We start from the raw sequence: 25,342 nt of genomic DNA on the forward strand, positions 1-25,342 counted from the left end.
ACAGCTTGATCCATTTCGAACAAATAAGGCCTCCTATGAGCTTTTACTGAAAGTGAATTCCTTAAAATTATTAAACCGTTAGAAAGCCCACTCAATTGAAACATTTTCTTGTCTCCTGCTATTTCTTCACGAAACGAAAGATATTCGAGAAAAATTTGGGTTTCGTATGGAATTTTATGCAGGTGGCCGACATCCATCGTCAAAATTGGTAGAACTATGAGATTTCTCATATCAAAAACTTCTGTGTACCAAATTTTGGTTATTTTTGGACCAAATTTCGTTTCATTTCGGGACAACATTAGAAAAACACCACCACAACATTTTTTATTGCCAGCCCGCTTCCATAATATACCTGTCTGCTCAATTTGATTCTCAGTTTTCTGGTTTCTAAGAAAAAAAAATTGCTTCAGGGAGCAGTACTTGCTCAAAACTTTTATGTGGAAGACCCACACTAATTTTTGGAAAGGAATCACCCCTTGAATTTTTTCGCAACTATGCATTTACATATGCATAATTATAGAATGAAAAGGTTGAATGATTTTTTGGTGTACAGTCATGTCTGTCACGGCAACATTTAAAAGATCTTAATATGCCGAACGCCCTGTCGTAATTTGTAGTGTAAGGCAGTGAGTTTTTTGTATGTATAATTAATTATTATGTATCCCAAGAAGCACGAGTGTATTTCCACCTCGAGTTGTTTATACGGGGACTCGAAGAAGTTAAAGTGAAAGTGAGTGAATAAGCCTGTGTGAAAGTTTTAACTCTCTAGCATGGAAGACATCTCCAAACCAACAGTCGGCTTGCGATGATCAACGGTGCTTGTGAGTGAAATGGTGATTGTGTTTTGTTTATCGTCCTTGCCGACCTTTGAAGACTGAAGACGAAATCATTCACCTTCAACTTGTACGTATAACATCAGCTCTTGGTGTTAGTGGCAGTTCAGATTAATAGATAAACTCAATCATTTCGACAGGGCCAAACTGAAAGATTTGAATTGTGTACGTCGTTCGCGATGAAAAAGAATAGTTCCGACTGAGATAGATGGAATTTCGTTAGAATGAACCAAATACACTCTGGTATCTTAGCTCTTGTCTTAGGAATTTTCTTGATTCAAGCTGCAGACCCGCCATATGAGAGAAACACAAATTTTCTTCCATACACAATAGTAAACTATCTACCAGTGAGTAGCCAGGTGACAAGTATAGAAGCAAGAAGTGATGACCAACCTCCAGAAACCTCAAATGCTCATCCAGAAGATACCACGACACCTCAGTACAATGGCAGAATCTTATTGTTAGACGACCAAACTGGAGAATCTAACAACCCTAACTTCAAGGAGGAGCACGTAAACCTCAAAGTTTTTCACCATTATCTCAAAAACATCAAGAAAAGAGACAAAACTGGAGCAGAAGAATCCATCGAAGTACAAGAACCCAAGGAACCGGCAAAGCAACAGGATGTAATAAACGATTTCCTACAGAGACAAGGAAAAACAGAATATGAGAAATTATTGGAAAGGGATTTCATAAGACCTCTTCTGAAACTTTACGAGAGCAAAGGCTACCAAAGTCCGGATTACGTAATCGGCAATTTCACCAATAACTCCAGGATATCGAAGGAGGACTATGAGAACAAGTCGCAAAAATTTTTGACTAGGGAGGAACTCGATCTGTTGATTCATGAAACAGATAAATTCCACGAGAATTTGCAGAAGAACAGCAATATCGAACATTTAGAAGACCTGAAACTCAGCAAGACTGAACCTAGTGCTAACCCAGATGGGGCCATATCAGAGAATGCGCAAAAATTCAGTAGGAGAGATGATAACCTGGAGGAGGATACAAAAGATGAGCATATAGGCGAAATTTTACCACCGAATTTCAGCAGGGACCATTCGATGCTTTATAATTACAGAGGAAGGGTTCATCCCAAATTAATCAACGTCCAAAGGAAAAGTTATCGGAGTTCGAGAAAATACGACTCTGGCTTCGTACCGTCTCCTTTCACGAGTGACAAAGTGATTCGTAAGCCCATATCCTTTCCCAGAGATAGATTCAGGCCGGAGTACGAGCCAACGTCCATCTCCTACGAAGGATTCGACTCCAATAGGGAGGACAGATCGAAGTACATCTACCCTTCAGACCTTCACGAGGGTTCTATCAACGAACAAGAGTCCAGAAACGTGTTTAGTAGTATTAGAATCGGTCCACCGAACAGTGAGATCCCTGGGTACCGTCTGCCCAGGAGACTTAGAGGATTCAGTGACTCTTTTCCTGGTTTTCAAATAACTGGCAGAGATGCCTTCTACGATCCTTCGACTAGGTGGCAAAACGGTTGGACTGGTTCGAGAAAACCGAAAGTGATTTTTCCAACGGATCTTGTGGCGTTTAGAGACTCGAATCCTGTGAGTGCAGCTCAGGATGAAACCGACTGGCTGGCCGCCGACAGTGCGCTTCAGGATCTACAGGAACCTGATATCAGGGAAAGAGGTGAGTTCCACTTTCCTTAGCGAAGAAAATTGAGCATGATTCCACCTTTGGGGATTTGTAACAACAATGAAGGAAGAGTTAAGGAAGTGCAGATGAAAGTCTCCACATAATTTTCCATTGGAAAAAACCCTCAGTGAAAATTTAATTGTGTGTTTAAGCTCCTTTAAGCGTTTTTTCTTTGGTAGTATTGACAATAGACGAGCTTAGCTCAGACACTCGACGTTATTTCTGTTGTTCATCAGTCGACTTTTAAGGGCCAAGTTTGGTATATACCTACGGGGAGGTCCACGAATAACTCTACATGATTTTACGGTGACTATCTACAAGAGGAAGAAAACAACAAGTAGACATGAGCAAACTCTAACACATTTCTTTCAAATTTGGCAGTTATTCTCATCTCAGACCGTCAAACTCTTCGTATGAACCATGCCAAAAAAGTACAGGCCATAATATCAATAATATCATCTGATTCTGGGTAGATTTATCCTTCAAATATTGTTTTTGCCCACTAGAACGGCCCTGAAATATATGTGATGGGATTTTTTTGAAATAGGATTCAGTAATCAAAAGTTTTCTTATATTCGAAAGTTGGAGCTTATGATATACATCTTGCTCCCTTATAAGTTAAATGCGCACTAAATGATGATGTATCACAAAATGTATAGTTCATACGAAGAATTTGATATAAAGGGATGACAATAAATGACAAATTTGAAAAGAATTCATTGTAAGGTTCGGGAGTAAAAGCTCACCAAAACCCCAAGGCAATATATAACCCTGTATCTAAGAGAAAAATATTGCTTCTAGTGGCGTAAGACCATGTAAAGTTATTCGTGAACCATCCTGTATGTGTCAGTTATCAAAATACGTTGACGGGAAGTTTCCAGGCTTTTTAGCCATGGTCAGTCGAGTCTTGGTCATTCGCAATACCATAAATTAATAGGTCATTTTACAAGGGTCATTACATACAGTAAAATATATGGATTCACGTTTTTAGCACAGACACCAAGTGAAATATAGTAGGTTTCAATACCTTCCGGGAATTACAACATGAAATCTGTTCGAAAATATAATATCTAGATATCTATATGTGCAGGAATGAAAAAATATTTGAAATCGTTAAATTTGAAATGAAGCGAGTTAGGTCCTGTAAAAATTAATAATTCGTTTCTGTCTGCAAATATATTTAGCACCGATAACCATTGAAACCGAACAATTTTCAATACTTTCATTTCGAGCGTCGTTTCAATTCAAGAAGCAGCCTTTTCTGCTGCCATTGTTTGGTAGTCCACTTTCAGATGTGCATCTAGGGTCAGTCACCTTTTAGAAGAACGTGAGGTAACAGCACTTCATGAATTTCGTGAACTCAAACATACTCTTATCCAATACCGGCCAACATCCGGAAAGATGTAACGGGTTTTTCTTATTTCACAAGTGAAATTGGAAATATTCAAATGAATTGTTCCTGGCAAGCTCAGAAGAGTGAAATATTCCACGGCTGTGCAATCATGGGAATAACATGTGTAGAAATTGGCAGAGCAATAAGAAGCGGGATAATTTTTCTTCTTATTCGACTAAGATCCTATCACCTATTTCAATATCGTCAAGATTATGAATTGAGAATGAAGAGAGTGAGAGAGGTTGTGAAGACTTTGGTAGACATTATAAAAACTAATATTACAACAATCAGAATTGTTATACGAAACGGATCTTGAAAACATCGCCTCTCCCAAAATTAACTTTACAGAGTGTATTTCATTTTAAATATCACAAACACGTATATCAAACTCCATTTAGGTTTCTACGAAATCAATTTTCCTGAGAACGTAACATCTGTAGAATCTTCTGCTTGTTTTTTCATTAGTGAATTTTCTAAATTTTCTTCTAACAATACTGGATTTTGATTCAAGTCTTATTATTATATTTTATTCCCTATCTTACAACAAATTTAACCTAACCAATACTTAAAATACTTTTAGAAAAATATGTCAAAACCACATCCTTGTGAATATGAAATACTCATCATGTTTTGGTGATACGATTTCCAGTAGTTATCTTTCCTGAAAGAACAGTATTCTTCTGTGGGGTTACAAAAGAACACCATATATTTTCTCCAGTGGGAATTGTTCAAGAGGACATCCCTCTGGAGTCAGGTCAGGAGGGACACTCTAGGACTTGCACAAACAATGACCAACGTTACAAGCCCCTTGAAAAACCTTTACAATCGCATAAAACGCATATTTTCTCAGATAACGGTCGGTTCCATAATCAAACCCTTTAATTTTAGAGCTTCCTTCAACCTTACTAAAAATGACTGTTAAGGCTTCAAGCTCAAGTGACTACTGTGGGTTTTTTCTTCTTTTCCGCACTTATGGTTGGCTGTGGAAGTTTACAATTGATTGTTATTTAACCATGTCTCTAATACAACTTTAATTATTTTCAAACAACCCAAGCTCGAGAGGTTGATTGAACCAATTCATGTTCAATGAAGAACTGTTCCCATAACTCCGAATTAACCAGACATGGAATCATCCCATTAATCTCATTCTTAAGTTTCTATACCGATCTATCTCATACTCCATTGCCTCATATTAGCTGCAACAAAGTTTTCACTTTTCAAAATCCACAGCTTATCACATTTGAATCGATTAGTCCATCGTTTATTCCGTTACAAATAACTCGTTTGGCGGGGTACGAACAACTCATGATGAACGTCAATGAGCGTGGAATATAAAAATGAGAAATTGAATTAGAGGATCATATCGGCTCCTGTAATTAGAAATTAAATCATTCCGCCTGTGTGGAAACTGCTAGCGGATGAGAAATTCGCAATTAGATGGGTAGAATTTTCACCCGCGATTGAATCGACTTACCCAATCGTTGCTATAGGCTGATTCCGAAATATGCGAAGTTGATTTCGTTAATATTTTTTCTCGATTTTATCTGCTGCCCTATTTTTCGCTATGTTAGAATTCCAGGAATCAAATCTAGTAAATGAATATCCTAACTGATATGCAAAGATTATAGAGTAGAATCGTAGATAGAGGAAAGAGAAGATACCGCATTGCGCAGCTACGAAGGAGAGCTCTCTGTGTCCAACATCAACTTGTTTTTGTTTACGTTTACCCCAATCCGAATCTATCTTTTTCGGCATATTTTCCACAAATTAGACAATTTACTGGCATGTCAACACCGAAATTCTTGATACTCAAGACTTAAAACGCACAAAACACTATTACATCGAACACAAGTACGATAATAAACATTCAAATATTGGGGTAAACGTAAACAAACATGGAGTAGATGCACAGTAAATGTCAACAAAAACATAGAGATGTTTGACACACTTTTCTTGTTGTTTACGTTATCTTCCACTTCCTCTATCTACGAGTAGAATACAGTGACTTCAACAGGACTCACTGCAGCGTAGAAAGATAGGAAACGTCCTCATATGTCTAATACTAAAAACAGACTACATTTTGGCCAGTGAAAACACATTAGACAATGAGATAGCGCTGAAAACGAACTGTCTATAATAACAGTTTTCTGTTTTAGAATTGAGGGGCGCGAAATACGAATTCCTATTCCTTGTATTGAATTTCAATATCGACTTTGTTGAGACCAGAAAACAAACATCCTGAGCTACAAAACAAAAGTATGGTTTTGTTTCGTGACCAGGAGGTTAGTTTTCTTTCTGAACATCCTTTGGAATCAATTGATATCAATAATATAATGTATTCGGATGTGCTATATTTTCATTTGGAATTTATTAAAAATTTACAAAAATACAAAATTATGGACAACGAATAGAGCTCTGATTAGGACACAGGAGTATATGGTGATCTGCTATTACGTCAAAGGTGTTAATTCTGTGCAATACGTTGTTTTGAATTAATAAACTTAGTTGAATGTGTACAATTTATATCAGAAATTAATATGAACAAATATTCAATATATCATCATAGCATACACCTTTCAGTTACTTACATATTATTTTCAGAATTTTCAGAACCATAATTAAAAAACCTTACAGAGGTATAAATACAAGAATTGTATGTAAGCCCGTCAGTATAGTTTCTTTATGCTTTTTTTATGATTTCTTCACGGTATGGTCACAATATACAGATGGATCAATGAATGAACAAAATACTCACAGCAAGTTTCATAAAACTTTGACTTTCGAAGCAAAAATTTAACAGTCACTCGATTCCCAAATCGAAATCAATAGAACCTTTGCATTTCTGAATATATTGAAGGAGTAGCAGTTGATTATCTTCGAATGGACGTTTAAAAGTAATAAATTTCCCTAAATGGGCCCTTCATGCAAGGGATGCTTTCTGCATACAACAATTTACGTGGATGAACAGTTCTCAATTGACTTGCAGTAGAATGTTCACTGAACATCATGTATTCAGTAGTATTTGCAGGCCTTTGCGCCCTGAAAATTTTATCCACTTCGGAGCACTGAAAATAAAAATCAATGAATGACCGAGTCACGTATTATGAGTTTTAGTACTTATATTTCCATTTTCCTTAGTAGGTAAAGTATAAGAAAAAACTCAATTTCGGAAAATCCATTTCATTTGATCTACAGTTCTTCACCTTACAATAATATCACCAAGATATTAGACAATCATCATCAATCATCTTTCTACTCTATAATCTTTACCTGCGTCATCATCAGAGTTTTTCACAGTGGACAGAGCATAGAGAATACATAGGTACATTGTGCCACACAACGTCTTGATTGCTCTTGAAGAATTTGAGGGAGGTTGTATTGCACTTCAATTGACTTCAATTTCCCTTCCAAAAAAATTTTTGCATTGTCTTGCAGTGGAGGGACATTCCGTCACCAGATGGTCTAGAATGTTTTTTTTCCCACAGAATCTGCACTCATCAGTTTTTGCTAGACTCCTTCTCATTAGTTGCTTCCTAAGGGGGTTATTATGAAAGGATAATTGTTAATTTGACGAGTGTTTTTCAGTTATGCTAGTCTTCGTTTAGTTCAAGTCAGAATTAGGTATTGGAAAAACAGAATTCTTCAAATGAGGCCCTAGGAAAGAATCAGATTGTGTAGGATCTTGAACGAAATTTTCAGTAAACACCATGTGAAGTATGGACTACATCAATTCCAAATTCCAGAGCCTACGACTTAGCCTAGATCATATTCAATTTTCCAAAAAAAATTTCTTTATTATGAGAGTAGGTGGATTGGTTATTCCCTAGTTCGCCCACCATCAATAACAGTGAACACAGTCAATTGTTGATCCGAATCTAATTCATGGTTCCATTGTTGTGAGCGATAGCACTCTGAGCGTTGAACAAAGCCATTTGAATTGGAAATCGGTGTCCCATTACAGGCTTCCTCAATAAACATTTGTAGTATTGTACATTCAATTTATACTGTTCGAACCGGAAATTGTTGTTCATTTCATAATTCATGAGGCTCTTATTCCATTCATGGAGCCATGAATTTCCAGAATTGTTAGTTCGAAATCAATTTCTAGACGTAGATGAAAAATTTCCTGTGTTTTACGTCGAGATTGTTCGTGTTGACATGCTTTCTCCAGAGGACAATAAGATTTATTCTAATGAGAAAATATATGAACTTTTTCTAGTTTCGTTTGTCAGAAGTCCAAAGTGATTCAATGAAAATTAAATTTTCATATCTCTAGTTCCCATGACTTTTTTTATGAAGAATGTGTTCATGTATGTATAGGGTAATTTACCTAAACAGGCATTAGGATCGTAGAGAACTAAAAGAGATATACGAGGATATATTGAAAACTTCTTAGCCTACTATAGAACCAAACAAAATTTCAAAGTCAAAATATGTTATTACTCAACATATTCTCCTCTTAATTGGATACATTTATTACAGCAAACCTGCAACGTCTCTAGACCTTTCAAAAAAAAAAGTTTCTTCAAACCAGACCTCCACAGCTTCTATTACCTCCTCGTTGGAAGAAAATTTACGACCTTTTGAACTTTTTTTCAGCTGAGGAAAGAGATGAAAGTCGGATGAGCCAAATCTGGTGAAAAAGGGGGGTGCTTTAGTAATTCAAACACTAAATCACGAATTTTTTGCATGGCAACTTGAGATTTGCGTGCAGGGGCGTTGTCCTGCAAAAACAAAACACCTTTGGATAGCTTTCCGCGTCTTTTCTCTTCAATTTTTTCCCGTAGAGTGGTCAGTAATGTGGAATAGTAATCTTCGGTTATTGTTCTACCCTTATCCAAATAATCAATCGTGATTACTCCATAGCAATCCCAAAAAACTGAAACTTTTCCAGCAGATTTTTGGACACGAAACTTCTTCGGTCTTGGAGAACCAGAGTGTCGCCAGTCCATCGATTGTTGCTTTGTTTCTGGATCGTAGAAATGTACCCAAGCCATCCATAGTAACAATTCGGTTTAAGAAGTCTACATTGTTTTCAAATCGATCTCAGATCGAACGCGATGATTCTACTTTTGCAGGCTTTTGGTCAACATTCAAACATTTGAATCATTGCTCAAATATTGGTTGACAATATTTCCAAAACAACAAAACGAAGGACAACGGAGTGATAGCTCCAGCATACAACGTACAATTCGTAAGACAGTTTAACCGAAAGGGGTAGCAAATTGAGAATATTTCAAAAAAATAGACATGCCTATATCTGCGTCGAAAGTTTAATGTTAAATTAAGATTTTATCGTTGAATTTTATACTTCATTCACCAGTTTTAAAAATCTCGAAACTTTCAATGATTTTCAATATTTATAAAAATGACCGAACCTGATGAAGTGAGATTCTGATACTCCTATCGTAATAGAATATCTCCGCCGTCTATTACACGCCTCATTCGTCTTACTTCCTGATATAATCTATTAAAACGAACACTTCTCCTACTGAAATTGAATAAATTATTACCACCAATTAGTGTTCACGTTTTCTAATTTCAAAAGTATCAGATACATGTGGAGTTAATTGGATGCACTGTCATTTATCACTTGTTTTCCCTAATCTGATGCCCAGCCCACCAGCATAAGGATCTATGGAAAAATACTATTCACTTCTTTAACCATCTGAAATGAAATGACACTTCAATTTTTCGAAAATGAAATTGATAAAGAAACGTCAATAACTTTATTTTTTCAAATGGTATGCCCTGAACTTTTTGTGTGTATTGGATACCCCAGTAGGTGGTCTTCATTTTGATAGAATCTTCTAAAAATCGTAGTGTCTTTCGGACCACCTATATAGTAATCGAAAAAACTGAAGAGGACTGGTAAACTCTTTGGGAATTCATTAAAAAATCGTAAATTTTACTCAAAGAGTTTTCCAGAAATGACCTCTAGTTGAAACCATCAGAAACATGATATTTGTCTCAAAATGTGGCCTACGTCAGATCGACTAATCGATCACTGGTACCTTACCCTGTACAATAGAAAAAATATCAAACCCGAAATTACCCCTGTTGTACCTAAATGGCTGCATAAGCTTCAAAAAATCAAAATTTCACATTGCCAAACGACTTCATTAACACCAAAATTTTTGATGAAACCAGGTACGGACCTTATGTGCATATCTGGAGCTTCCTGCGAATTCTTCCTGACTTGTTGGCTGTCCGGAGGGCAGCTAGAGAGCCCGTGCGATGGTTTCCTGAGAGGATGCTGTCAGAAAGGGGCCTCTAAAGCCGGCCAGAGTCCCTCTCTGGCCGTGGGCACCCTGGAAGCCCCTAGAGAAAGTGCAAAGTCCGTCACTACCCTCGATGATACTCGTAAGTGGCATGAGAAGAGCATGGGTTCGAAACTTTTTAAATTTCTTCTGGTGAAAGTGGGTGTAATATGCTGGGCTGTAGATTTTGGGCTAACAAGGACAGAGTTTGTGAAAGCTCTATTTTCATATCACTTACGAGTCCTTCCATGTATATACCCTTCCTCTCTCATTTATTTATTTTTCGAAATTTAATTTGGCTGCCTTCGATTGGAAAATTCTTGGATGGAACAATTTAATTCATTTATTGATCGTTAAATTAAACAGAAATAATTCAACGTTGGGGTGAAGCTCTTTCAACTCAATTACGATTTATTTTTTTCTCCCATTCATTGAAGTATTTCATATCTTCATTTTCTTGTTCTTGAATGTATGTTCTTCTTCAGGACACATCATATAGCAATACTACCTAAAATTTCATAGAGAAAACTTCCTTTTCTTAACACACAAAATATGGTGATCATAACACTCAATGGCTTGATTGTAACTCATTTCTTGTAGGTGTCCGTAGGTTCAACAATGGGCTGCTACTGCCACTCATGTGTAGTATCAATTGTGGAATAATTGTCACAAGTTTATGGTTAATGGGATAGGTAGGGGTCAGGATAGGCATTGCCTCCTACAAAATTCTATGTGCCTCTCCCTCCCAGAGACTGAAATCTACTAAATTTTCGAATAAGCATAAAACTACATTGAGTTTCCCAGGCCCTCCCAAAAAAATTTTATAGTGACTGTACGCAACAATGACATTACTGCTTTTTATCTTCCCAATAGCAGTCGCGATAATCTGAATTCGTTGTCCCTTGTTGAGTGCTCATCCTATAATACGACGTTTGTAGTTGTCTAATGCATGTTTTCCTCTCTTATTCATGCTTGAATTTCTTCGTCGATGTCGATGTTCTTATATTGAAAAGAGAAACTGGCAAACGTATCCGTTTACGAAATAACCAATTATTTTTTATTGGCTTGTTACACAACTTCCTCAGGATGACGAGAATCGGACTGTCCATATTTGAAAAGTTTCACACGTTCGTTCAAACGATGATTCAATATGGTTTTACTTTTCTTTGGGAAGTTCTATCTTCTATCTATAAAATCATAAGAATGATGCGATGTGATTTTAAAAATATTCATGTGGAGTTGAAACTATGAAATGAATTGTATAATCACAGGGCTGGCCTTAGAACCACCCAGAACCCAAGATTTTACCAAAACGTAAATAATAGTATATAATCCACGAGATTAAACCTCTTTCAATCCCTTCTACATAATATTTTTCACAGACTGAATTAGTTCATTGGTGTGCAGTATTTCCGAATTGAAGGGTTGCACTGGTTCCAGCATCTGTACAAGAGTCCGAATTCAATTGGCTTACACAACTTCAATAATTGAGGCTGAATTGATTCGTAAATGTTTCCAGCTTTCACGTTCAAGGCCGGTTGGTCAAGGTAACCAATTTCATGCTCGCTTATGGATCCGTTTTCTTCTCAGTATCAGCTGAAACTGCTAAAATGATTCAATTACAAAAGAAACGTTTCCAATTAGCTCGAATGTGATTGCTACGAACAATTAATTTAGTGAATTCCACTCATTGAATGTGCGATAGTTGCCATTTAATTTGGTTTCTGATATGAAATGACTGAGTCATTTGATTCGCAGTGAAATTTCAAAATGGCAATAATAGAACTCATAATTTTCTTCATTGTTTTCTGTTTCATGATATTGTAGTATTAATTAATCCAATGATGAAAATTTAAACAGAACTAGGCAACTTTTGGGCTGTTCAGCTCATTTCCCATATAGGGTAAAATTTTACAATAGTGTTCTTTTTACTTCGACAATTAATAAATTAATTTTTGCCAAATCTGAATCAGAAGCAATCCGAAAAAAAATGGATAGTGAATTGAAAAATGTGGATTATTCGTATCAGATTTCAACAAAATAGGAACATTAATTTCATGCTCTTTCACAAGTTGTTTAGTGCAACAATGAAATTGTTGTTTTCTTTTTTTCTTTTTCTATTGAGGGACAACCTTTTCCAATATATTCCTGGGAACATTTTTTAAAAAGACACTAGCTTCATTCATCCAATGATTCATTGAGCTGAAGATCGTCTAGGTTTGCAAACTTCATTCTTATAGGTAACCAGCTAATATTGTGAGACTTTTGAATGAACTTTTTTTTGTGTGTGTTTCCCCTGAAAGCCATAATGATAAATAGAATACATTAAAAAACTGATAGATTACTTTCTATTCTTTACATAACAGCCACCCATAATATTATAATTGCATGATTAAGCGATAGGTCTGGACAACTCTTCCTCCCAATTTATAATCCACTATCTTCATTATCATGTTACGATAGGTCAGCATCAACTGACAATAAGTGAGAGTGGTTCCTGTCGATAATAATTTTTCACGTTTCTAATTTCCATAATGAGCTTCTCTAAACGAGCGAGAAAGTGCATAAATATATTAAAATTCGAAACTCGTAATCACGTGTGTATTATTGAAAGAGATTACGAAGTTTATATAATTAATATATGTAGTTTGTTGATACCGAAGATGCAGCTTGAAAGTTGTACGTTTAATTAACAAAAAAACAAAAGGTTTTCGTGGATTTATAACAGAAAATGGATTTTAATTAGATATAATGTTGGTAGATGTTGAAAGAATGGGTTGTCAGAAGGAGGATATTTAAAAATCAAAAACTATTTCAACGCACATGTTTAATCGAATGTTTGAAATTATTCATTTGAAAGGATACTTGATGCATTTAGGTTTCGAACAATTTTTGATCTTCTTTCAAGTAAAATAAAAAAGTATTGTCAGAAACATGGTACTACTCTTACTCTATCGTGAAATTTACTCTTAGGAGATCTTTCAGTCTTGTCAAAAAAAAATATATCTTCATATATTCTCTTGACTAACCATGCAAACTACGATGTTTTCTCTGAAATCACTATTTGTATTCAAACGTTAATTGATACATTCGTAACGATCGATCCTTTTCCGTAGTACCTACAGTTTTTTCAGTCAATGTATTAAAAAGTGATAAAAAACCTACAGTGACTCGAAAAGTTGAACTTTTATTCGGAATTTTGTTTCTGAACTTCAAACTCCGAGTTTCAAGTCTAGATTTCCAAGTCTAGATTTTCAATCACCCCAATTAGAAAATTGGGACTAGACTTGGGAATAGCAATAAAATTCAGTGACTTACTTCAACCCCTAAGCGGCTACCAAATCCAACTTCTGTCTTTCAAACGGAAACATATACATTGGTGGGCTCATATAAAATCTCACAGAATCTCTCCATAATCCTTGTTTGTCTTCTGATAACCACAACATTAAGAAAAAACAAGTTTATAGTGGAATTCCATTTACGTGGGCTTCCCAGGGAGTAAAAAAGTGTTTGCAGAAGGTTCAAGTTTCAGATCTGTAACTTCAAAGACAAAAAAAATTATAAGAACTTATCGAAATCGTCAAAATCTCATTTTTTGCTAATAACTCAAAAACGAGGAATCGTAGGAGGCTATGGTTTTCTCCATTCTTTGTTCCTCTGAAAAAAAGCTTGCAAATTTGTCATCCGGTTTCTTCTAGCTCTTATAGTTCTCGAGATCCTCTCATTAGACAACGAATTTTGCCCATTCTGTACTCGCATATTATAGCTAGTATACTATCGTCTACCATTGTAATTTTTGAGAAATGTAATTTTCCCAAACACCCAAAACACCCAGTGCATTTCGCAGACCTGCTCATGTGATTAATCGTCATTTAGACAATCGGTCACGCTGAATAAATCTACTTTCTTATTCCACCTATCAGGTTACTATCTCCACTACATTTTACAGCATTTCGATATAGTTGGGGTCTCCCAAACGGGCCCATTACGCAAGGATGACTTCTTCGAAATGTCATCCAGTTTCGCTTTCTGTTGTGTGATTTTCCGTAAAAAATATCCGAGCCTAGCAGAGAAAGTACAGTCGGGTGCGGATGAGACAGCCAAACCACTTTCGCTCAACTAGCATGATACAGTGTGTAATTTATAATAGAAATGATCTGCCTCTGTGGTTTCTGATGGAAAATTATTGTATTTTGGCGGTAACTAACCGTGGCATCTGATTGTGCTCTCGTTGAAAAGTCTTAATCGTACACTAGCTCTCTACGAAAAACTGTCACCGTTTTCACTGCTCCAGAAGAATGAACCTACAGTGTGTAACATTAAAACAATTTTTGAGTTGTAGTTAACGTGGAAACATAAAACGTGAAATTTGTAGTAGGGTAGAACGACTAAACTTTTTTTGGGCGCCATGAATTTTTTTGTATCTCTACTCTACCCTACTCTATTGTATTCCATTCCACCCTACTCTACTCCGCTCCACTTAATTTTATTGTACTGCACGTTTTTTGTAGTCTAAAACCACCCTTGGAGAATTCCCCTCCTCCACTTATAATAAGGGGTTCACCCACCCTAGACAAACAGTCAGACATGAAAATTTAAAACATTGGGTTCAGATATCCCAAAAAACTAAAAAAAAAACAGAAAATTGAAAATTACAGACAAATAGTAAAGAAGTTCGAGAGATTTGCTCAGGTAGAGAGACTTGAACCACCTCAAATATTTCAATTCAAATTTAGCACTACCGGTATCGTTAATAGCTTGCGACATACTCGTAACAAGACACAACTAGTGGCGGCTCCATTTTGGCCGCCATCAGAACAGTACGGGATTGGGAGGATTGAACGTAATTTTGTTGTTAGGAGGTAAAGAATTGAATAATTTTTGTTTGTTATACTGTCTGAAAAGTTCAATAGGTGCGTGGTGTTATTAAGTTTCATTGCTATCATTGATAAATATCGTTTTACGAACGATGAGCGTTTTTGATAATAGTTGTAAAAGTTTCAAGAAAACATCTGTTGGATAGACTAAAAGGGAGTGTGGAAGACTTGACCCATGCTATGGTCGGGAGACATATCAGTGGTCCAAGTTTCCCACACTGAGCTTAAATAATAGTTTGCTCCAAAAAAAATAAATTCAATTAATAGAAATAATTATAAAAAAAAATACAAAGGTTCAAAAAAGTAAAAAACATCTCGGAAATAAGTCAGAGTGACTATGTAATAGAAAATATGTAGGTATTTCATACGATGATACATCTTATGATGAAAACCTTGACATGGACAATCGTTGGTCATTGGAAATTGTTTTCTTTCAATGTTTTTCCAGATAAAATTATGGTCAAGTCTCTCTCGCCCCCTGTTCAACTCTCCCATGGGTTAGGGAGACATTAGCCAATTTTCGGTTCCTAAAAAAAGAATTGCTGTACTCAAAAAGTTCATCTCACCATCACTCTACTGTTATCTATCGTTACCTATTTGAGCATGATATCTTCAAGTAAAAAATAAGCTGCTACCATTCACAGATACAACTTAAGTGGCTTCAGAGTAAAAAGGGGTTCAACTCTCTAAGACTCCCCATATCTATACCTACCTAAGTTACATCCTGAGATCAGAATTCTGCCTTTGGCATCTCCTGAACGAATTTTTCACCTATTTCAACTAAAAACTTATCTTCCAGGTTGTGGCATCTCCTCTCCAAGACAACAAGCCCAGAGGAGAATAGTTGGAGGTGAAGAAGCGGGTTTTGGGACGTTTCCCTGGCAAGCCTACATCAGGATCGGCTCCTCAAGGTAAATACAGCTACCATTTTCACTTCTGCATTGAAATACGAGTAAAAGTTGAAAGTAAGAAACTCGGACGAGAATAATTTATGCTATCATAAGTAATGACTCCAGCATTATTCTTCACAGTAGTTCCTTCATGTGATATACGACTTTTTGAAAGGGTCATTTGGCGCGTAAAATTTTTATTATACCCGAAATGGAGCGAATATAAACTTGATTAATGGAAGAGGCGGCGCAGCTCCTCTCTCTTTCCACGCCTGCTGGATCAATGTTAAAGTTCAACGAGCTTCATGTAGTGCTTTCCCGGAATGATGTGTTTATTTTTATGCCATTGCCGACTTTCTGCGAATAACCTCTGACATGAATGATGCGACAAGAATTGGAAATAGTTATTATTTCCGTATTTGTGAACCGTACTTCATGAATGGGATATACTTGTGGAATACACCCGTAAAAAGTTGAATGTACTCTTGCAAACACAAGGTTCTTCGTGAAATTTTATTGGAAATCTATTGGTAGACGATACCATGGCATCCTTAAAGTTGAACATTTGTGCTTTCTGTATACATATAGATAGACCATAACGAAAATTTGGAGAGATTCTGTCAGAGATACTTCCCTGTTCAGGGCGACAAATTTTCACAGAATACTCGCAGAATCGCCAAGATCTGTGGAACATCTCAGCAAACATAAAAATCTGATTGAAAAGAGCTACCTCGTAAAAACCATGACACGATGAAGTAAGAGTTAAAAACACATATATGTAGTAATAGCAGTCTCAAAGACTCTACCTTTTTTCTAGCATAAGCAATCATTCATTACTTTCATAAAATCGAACACCTTTCTTAATTTCTGGCATGTACCTAAGTGTAAACTGTAATTTCATAATAAATTATAAAGTCCCTTCAATTTACAGCCTCCTTCAGTTCATCTTTTCAGTAGAATCTATGAAGTAACTTTAAATTTGATAGGTTTAATTGATCATGAAACTTGCTGTCAGCCTTATCTATTCATATTGTCCCTTTTTTTATCAACAATGTTAAAATGAACATTTTATGATAATTTTTTTTCTGTGAAATACTGAGTGATTTCATAAGTCATGTAGATACCCTATCTGAACCAGAAGATGACCAAACACTCTCAGGCAGAGTGTGTGGAAATAACCCACTCCTCAAAAGTTAGTTTGGTTTTCTCTTCAGAAAAGTCACTTTCCTTTCGAAATACTTATGTGTACAGGATGGGCAAAATTACAACTTTTTCAACCCAACGGGATGGTGGAAAATGCATGGCACATTACGGTCGTCTTTTTTCGAGAAACTAATAATGCCATCAACTGCATTACTCTATCTTCTTTTGTTTTCGAGTTATAGGTCAAAATTAAAATTTCAACTTTAGTCATTATAACAGGTATATTTGCTGTGCTATAACATAAAGATGCATTTTTCTAATGAAAACTGAAAAATGAAAATTTAAAATGACTCAGAAAGACTGAGGGTGATGTATAATATATGTATTTCTGAAACGGTAAACAAAATGGCGATTCTTTCTAAGTCATTTTAAACTACTGTTTTCATAAGAAAAAACAGAACTTTATGTTAGAGCACAGCAAATAAACCTGTAGGCAAAAATCATAGTACGCCACTGAATTGCTATCAAAAAAGTGTCTCTATTGAGTCTTCATTTCAACATCTTAGCACAAACAGAAACGGAGATAATGACCAAAGTTGAAATTGCCCAAATTTAAATTTTGGCCTAAACTCAAAAATAAAAGAAGATAGAGGAATGCAGTTGATGGCATTATTAGTTTCTCGAAAAATGAACGACATGAATGGTACATTCATTTTTCTCTGTCTCGTTGGGTTAAAAAGTTGTAGTTCAGGTATCACCAATTTTGCCCACCCTATACATATGTGGAGATTTTCAGGATATAAAAAGAAGATTTCAAAGAAATGATGTAGTCTCAGTAATAAAAAAACAACATCTGAAAAACTATAAAATTTTACGAAAACTGAAATTCTGAAACTTTTTTAGAGGTGATGAGAGGCTCTCCTCACCGAAAGTTTGAAAAAACGGTGTTCCACTGTCCTTGTAAATGATGCTAGATGTTACCCAATTATTTTCTCAATACATTTTGCTAGGCCGAAGAAGAAATTTTCTTTTTGAACTATCTATCAGTGAGAAAAACCCATTGCAATCAACTTTATGAACGCTGATTTTGAGTTAAGACCCATAGTCAATAATCAGAATTTCTTTATCTACAAGGGACGCATGTTGCATCATGAATGCGAATATGAAAATTATACCTATGTAGCAGCGTCTAAGTTTTTAGTTAGGATGTAATTATTGATTTTCATTTTGCAGATGTGGAGGATCTCTAGTCAGTAGACGTCACGTGGTAACTGCAGGTCATTGTGTTGCAAGAGCGACACCTAGACAGGTTCACGTCACACTCGGAGATTACGTCATCAATTCAGCTGTCGAACCGCTACCTGCCTACACTTTCGGAGTTTCCCAAATTCAGGTTTGAATTGTTGAAGTATCTTCGACGAACGACTAGTATAGCTGAAAGGTCTGACTGAACTTGACTATTTCAAGACGAATAACTAGATCGACATTAACCCTATTGAAATGGACACATACTCCAAAACTTCCCTCTGAAGTTTCTGAATAAAGAATATGTCGGAAATCTCATCATTCCGAAGGTCTTTATTTCAATCTTGCTATCATCATTCATGTGCCTTTTGAATTTTTCGTAGAATTTGTTGAACAAAATATCAATTCTCAAATCTGAAAAACCTTCGAAAGCATATGTCTCTCCACTCTTTGGGGAATTCGGGAATTGAGATCCACATTGAAAAATGTCCTTATCCAAGCAAAAATTGACAGTTTTGGTTAAATTAATTCCATTTTGTTGGCATGATTCACTCAGGATAAGTTATATTTCGTCAGCCAGTTCATTGAACACCTTATGCCTTCATTTTAAGGCTTTGTCTGTTCTTCATCAACTTCTTCAACAACTTCTTCAACGGGTTTTTAGTGAACCCTTCTTTTATTTCGTATTGTTAAGATGGTGTCCACGTAACTGTTAGATAGAGTTTCATCTTGAAAATTCCAATATTTTTTTATGGAACCATCCAGATTCCAGTCGAACTTTCGAAGCTGAGTTCACTGAGAGTTGATTGGTATCTCATTGTTTTTCATAGAACTTATTGAAATAGAACAACTGAGCCTCAATTCAAAACCTCATAAAATTAAGTCCACCAATAATATCAACCAATTTTCTTCGAAATTTATTCATCCTACGATTAAAGACCCCTGCTTCATCTCCCCCACAGGAAGCGAAAGGATATTTAGGAGGCTCATCAATAACCATTCATGATGCATTGATATTCATGTCCATCCAATGCGCTTTCTAAACCGAAGCGTGATTTGCGAAATGTCTTAATTATTTGTTTTTGACGTAAGGAAGTATTAAGTGTTCGCGATGCTTTTGTAATAGGAAGAGGTGAAAGTGACGCCAGTATCGTCACTATTATACGGAGAATTATTACGCCAAGAAAGTTTATCGGCGAGAATCTTATTCCATGTTTGGCCAAGGTAAGAGGTTCACTTTCCTTTTCGTTCACGTCAGTCAAACAGGTGTTGTCCGATCGCTGCTGATATTACGAGTTGGTTGTCTGGATTTATGAACGCGGAAACGACATTGGCATTGGTTTCTAATCGAGAGAAATGCATCGATAATACTATAATCTAATCGAGCCTTGATAATGAGACTATTGAGTGTCGTGTTTTTGTGGTCGCGCCAGAACTGAGCGTTTCATATTAATATAAGGGGAGATACCTTAGCCCTGTAGAGTACCTCTATCAAAAATTACACCTGTATATAGGGGGAATTGTCTAGGACAGCCTGTCAGAATAGTAAAAGAAAAAATCGTGGTACATACTCGAGCGTGTCAGATTGATACATGTGATTAATTACATGTTGAATAGTATACATTCTCTCAATCTGACAGTCGTTTAAGCTTGACGAAAATGTGTGGGGGCAAAAAAAACGTCACGTGTACATTCTCGAGCGCGGTGGATCTTTTTCTTAATTTGAAACTAATGATTCAAGAATACCGGAAAGAATATAATCTGACATCAGCAAGCCGAAACAATAAGAATTGGCCATAACGGTCACAAAAATCAGTTTTTTTGAATTATCTCCACTTCTGGGTTTCAAATTGTTTTTGCCTTCATTATAAAAGTTGTAGAGCATAACATTTCCTACAAATTTCATCCGAAGCAATTTTTTCTACGTTTGAACGTTTTTGAGATATTTGAGGAGAAGTGTACATTAAACTGGGTTTCTACATCGACCTTGGCGTGTGTGGCTAAGCTCCTCGCCCTTATCACCCTATAGCTCGAAAATAATTGAGGGTATGAAAAATTGCTTCAGACAAAAGTTATATGGAATTTTATTATCTACAACTTTTATAATAAACACAGAAACGATTAGACGTACAGGAAGGGAGATATTTTAAAAAATGCATTGTTATCAACTTCAAACTGTCAGATTAAGAAAACCCCCTGATTAGTGTCAGAATAATGGGTCAACACGTCTGCAATACCGAGATTAACCATCTGTATGGAAATCTAACTAGCTTGTTAGACAACAACAAGCAAGTTATGTACAAGTAACGATTTTTTTTTGCATTTTCAAAGGACACGCTGGAAATTTTTGTTTATTACCAGTTTCAACTCTTCCGTAAGGACATCCCCACCATGCAAACTGTCAGATTAACATGAATTTATTATCATAGACACATAGGGCATATACCGTATCTGACACTCTCGAGTATGTTTACCTGACGATTTTTTCTTACATCTTTGAAAACCTGAAGACGTTTTCTTCCCCACCGCTGAAAGTGCATTATAGAACCTTTTCGTCCAATCTTCAAAATCTACTAGGTCTCCACGAAGCTCGAGTTAATCCCATCGTTAATTTAGCATCGTCGGCTCCCCAACTAAAGAGCTTGAATTGATTCTACCGGCTGTCTATATTCTGAGAAAAACTGAGGCAACTGCATTGTATTAAAACACCCTGAATGAAGAATGCTTATTCTACTAATACATTCATGTATAAACTAAACATGTCCAGTAATTCCAATCAAGTATAGTCTCTGATTCTACAGTGAAAAAGCGTTGGCAGAAAACGAACACGGATAATCACCTATAGCCACAAAAATTAATCGTTCTGTTCATTAACTTGATGAATCTTAAGACAAGTTCGTAATAAAGGTACTTGTCCCTATTGCACAGGAATCATGACAACAAAAGTTGTTGGGAGAATTCTAGCTTTTTCAATGGGATTCAACATATATGACATGTCTTTATGCTTTATGGAACAATGTGCAATATGATACGAATCTTCACCAAGTGCAGACAAGGTTTTGGCATTTCTAGGAACAATATTACCATTTTTATGGTAGCAACGGTAATTCGCCATAAAAGATAGGGTGAATTTATGGATCGAACGGTAATGAATGGCTGAATAGTTCAGGTTAAATTTTCGCAAACCGTCAGATTTTATCTGTGCAGTATATTTTTACCTTCTGCCCACCCTTTTCTCTCCCTTATTTCTCACAGAAATTCTGAATTATATACAAAGTTGGGTTTCTGACCCTTTTTTCCCGATTATGGATAGCCTGGACCTAAGCCACTCGAAAACTTCCTCAATTATTCACGGATTCATCTGATTTATCACAATGAAATCGTCGGAATTTTCATTTCCGATTGGGGTTACGACTTTCTGAATTCCCGACATCGGCAAATTCAGGGAGGTAAATGACTAGAAGGATATGAATTATTTCAACGAAAGTTGGTAGCGCGCTGTCAACGAATCATCCTCCATTAGTCGGTTATAACTTTTTGCGCGTCGAAACTCGGAGTTATAGCTCATTTTATCGTTTCAGAGCGGCTAATTCTGTTGGGGAATTTCAGCGAAAACTTCGCGGAAACTAGGAAATTTTATGAACCCCCTTGAAATGCGGGGGACGAAATCTGGGAATATGTGTGATGGAGTTATTTTCGTTTCTCGGATGGGGAAATTGAATTCCGCAAGATGTTCGGAAAGCAGGAATTCGTAATGTTGGCAACGACTGTTTCTTGGAAGATGGGTGTAATTCGAAGGCTAAACTGAATTTTTCAGTTACGTTTTTTCCTGGTGAAAAGCTCCACAAAACATTCATAGAACTGAAAAAAAAATGCAAATTACCTAGAACATTTATGGTTAGTTATTACCTATGTACCATAATCTATCAGGCTAGAAGAAGGGTTTATGAGGAACACTCATGGAGAAATTTTTAAATTCATTACAAAATTTCATAGTTAACCTTTTGTGTGTAGACATTTCTAATTATTCCACTTCTTTCGATGCTAATTATTCCACTTCATTACGATGCTAAATAGGAAGGAATATTGGGAAAGAAAATCCACCTTGCAAATCTTTTAAAGAAATACCTACTATTAAATAGTAAACAGCTGTGGTGAGTTTATGCAATCTCATGGTTAGGTGGCAGAAAGATGCACTCCATCTACCAATTAGATTGGTCTCTCAAAATTTTCATGACACTCTTTATTTTTCATTATCTTCGTCGATTTTATGTACGTAAGAAAGAAAGGCGTTACCTAAATGAACCCTATACCTACGAGGACATATTGAAAAGTTCTTAGCCTACTATAGAACCAAACAAAATTTCATGTCAAAATATTTTATTACCCAACATATTCTCCTCTCAATTGGATATATAGAAAAAAAGTTTCTGCTTGCCCTGCAAACCAGACCTTCACAGCTTTTATAACCTCCTCGTTGGAAGAAACTTTACGACCTTTCAAACTTTTTTTCAGTTGAGGAAAGAGATGATAGTCGGATGGAGCCAAATCTGATGAATAGAGGGGGTGTTCTAGAAATGCAAATCCTAAATCACGAATTTTTTGCATGGCAACATGAGATTTGTGTGCAGGGGCGTTGTTCTGCAAAAACAAAACACCTTTGGATAGCCTTCCGCGTCTTTTCTCTTAAATTTTTTCCCGTAGAGTGGACAGTAATGTCGAATAGTAATCTCCGGATATTGTTCTACCCTTATCCAAAAAATCAATCATGATTACTCCATGACAATCCCAAAAAACTGAAGCAACAACTTTTCCAACAGATTTTTGGACACGAAACTTCTTAGGTCTTGTTAAACCAGAGGGTTCATTGATTGTTGCTTTGTTTCTGGATCGTAGAAATGTACCCAAGTCTCATCTATAGTAAAAATTCGGTTTAAGAAGTCTACATCGTTTTCAAATCTAGCACGCTTTTGGTCAACATTCAAACATTTGGGGATCCTTTTTGCAGCAATTTTTCTCATGTCCAAATTGACGTGAAATATAAAATGAACGCATTCGTATGAAATATTCAGTGCTTCAAATATCCGTTTTAGCCCAATTCGACAGTCTGATAAAATCATGTCATGAACTGCATAGATATTTTCGGGGACTGACACAGAAACTGGCCTTCCCGATCGGTCATCATCTTCAATGGAAAATTTACCTCTTTTGAAGTTTGCAGCCCAATTTTTCACGGTCGCATACGAAGGACATTGATCACCGAGGTTATTAACCATATCTTCGTAAATGTGCTTACCTCTTAACTCATTTAAATACAGGTACTTGATGATGGCTCGATACTCCAATTTTTCGATTTTCACAATTTCGGTGGACACATTCTTTCTTTTAATTTGTTGCGTAACTCTGGTTTACATTTTTGACCTCGAACTTCACACTGACACTTCTAATGAGTTATTGTTCGTTGCTATGGTAACGCAATATTTTTTTTATGCATGAAACTAGTCTAGGCTAACTATTATAGATATCAATACATCCTCGTAAAATGAAAACATTGCCTGTAGAAAGTGGATATACTTATCAAAGAATAGAAAAGTTATACCACATTTCCGAAATTGAAAAAATATCAAAATATCTAAAATAAAGATGAATATAACCGAAAATGGTTGTCTCTTAGGGAGTTTTTATGAAAATCGTGATCAAAATTCTTGTCTATCTGACCAAGATATTTGACAAACAGACAAAGATAAACAATTTGGAACACCCCCTATACCAAACTTTCTTATACAATTACAATTATGACAACCTCGCCCTACACCTTTCAGACGACCTCGTAGTTCTGTAGAAACCCTCCCTATTTCTTCCATTCTGATACTCTTACTTTCCTCAGGTGCATCCCTTCTTCAAATTCACCCCCCAAGCCGACAGATTCGACGTAGCTGTGTTGCGCTTAGATCGCACCGCCCACCAGCTACCGCACATCACCCCCATCTGCCTTCCCCCAAGAGGAGAGACTTTTCTAGGAGAAACTGGGGTTGCAGCGGGCTGGGGTGCCCTCAGTCCCGGTTCCAGGCTGCGTCCTCAGACCCTGCAAGCCGTCCAAGTCCCGGTGATAGACAACAGGATATGCGAGAGGTGGCACAGGAGCAAAGGAATCGGAGTCACCATCTATGACGAGATGATGTGCGCTGGTTACAAAACAGGAGGTAGAGACAGCTGCCAGGGTGACTCTGGGGGACCGTTGATGCTGCAGAGGCAGGGAAGGTGGTATCTGATCGGTATAGTGTCGGCAGGGTACTCGTGTGCTCAGCCTGGTCAACCTGGCATCTACCACAGGGTTGCCCATACGGTAGAGTGGATCAATAGGGCTATAACATCGTGATGAAGTGTGAATAAGAGGACTTTTATTTGAAGGATATTTAAATGATGATACTCGAGTTCGAGTTCGTGATATTTTTATTTATTTTGTAATTATTTAATAAATATTTTATTATTCTATATTGATGAGAACGAAAGAGCTTGTTTCTCGAATATAACATTATAAAGTTATTTGTTTGTTTTTTTTATCAACGTCGAAAAGTAGAATCGAGTCTCTTCAAAATTTGCAGAAATTTTCAGGATAATCAGTAGCTATGGTCACAAAAACTCCTCTGGAGAGTTTCTGTACTTGAAATTCAGATTTTCATGAAGATCTGTGTTTGATTTAACTTACAAATATCTACAGATATGTGAAAGTTTTCAATATTTCAACATATTTATAGAATAAATAAAAGTTAGTGATCTAGTAAATAATAAGAGCTAGTTGAGAGAGAAACAGTCAGAAAAGTATTAATCTTATTGCTTACGAAAAAGAATTCGATTGGTTTTCTTCGAAAGGTGAACATATTTCTCATCATTCATCTGAATTTTCTATAAAAAAACATCGATAATAATCAATGGGGAACTACTGATGGGCCTGTACAAATCACGTTGCAGTTCTATGCTGCTCCTTATCGGATTTTGAATTTAATATCATAGCCATTCAAAATTGACGACCACTGAG

General features: G+C 36.3%; 1 protein-coding gene across 2 annotated transcripts; it reads left to right on the plus strand.

The window, feature by feature from the left end:
- The first annotated feature begins 550 nt into the window (after window positions 1–550).
- LOC123306898 (serine protease Hayan) lies at window positions 551–24,849 on the plus strand. 2 transcript variants are annotated; one of them, XM_044889088.1, is made up of 5 exons: window positions 551–2,489; window positions 10,039–10,251; window positions 15,825–15,936; window positions 18,292–18,451; window positions 24,191–24,849. In XM_044889088.1, the coding sequence occupies exons 1-5, from the start codon at window positions 1,058–1,060 to the stop codon at window positions 24,680–24,682; spliced, it is 2,409 nt and encodes an 802-aa protein (XP_044745023.1). In that variant the 5' UTR covers window positions 551–1,057; the 3' UTR covers window positions 24,683–24,849. The 2 variants fall into 2 exon arrangements, with proteins under 2 accessions (XP_044745023.1, XP_044745025.1); XM_044889090.1 differs by lacking the exon at window positions 10,039–10,251.
- The last annotated feature ends 493 nt before the right edge of the window (window positions 24,850–25,342 follow it).

This window comes from Coccinella septempunctata, chromosome 2 (assembly GCF_907165205.1).
Source record: "Coccinella septempunctata chromosome 2, icCocSept1.1, whole genome shotgun sequence".
NCBI classification, from domain to species: domain Eukaryota; kingdom Metazoa; phylum Arthropoda; class Insecta; order Coleoptera; family Coccinellidae; genus Coccinella; species Coccinella septempunctata.

What these genes read in the sequence shown, in the direction of transcription:
- LOC123306898 (XM_044889088.1), top strand. Translation starts at nt 1,058, where the DNA reads ATGAACCAAATACACTCTGGTATCTTAGCTCTTGTCTTAGGAATTTTC. An exon ending in ACCTGATATCAGGGAAAGAG is followed by an intron (nt 2,490 to 10,038) that starts GTGAGTTCCACT and finishes TGATGAAACCAG; the next exon opens with GTACGGACCTTATGTGCATA. An exon ending in ATCAGGATCGGCTCCTCAAG is followed by an intron (nt 15,937 to 18,291) that starts GTAAATACAGCT and finishes TTCATTTTGCAG; the next exon opens with ATGTGGAGGATCTCTAGTCA.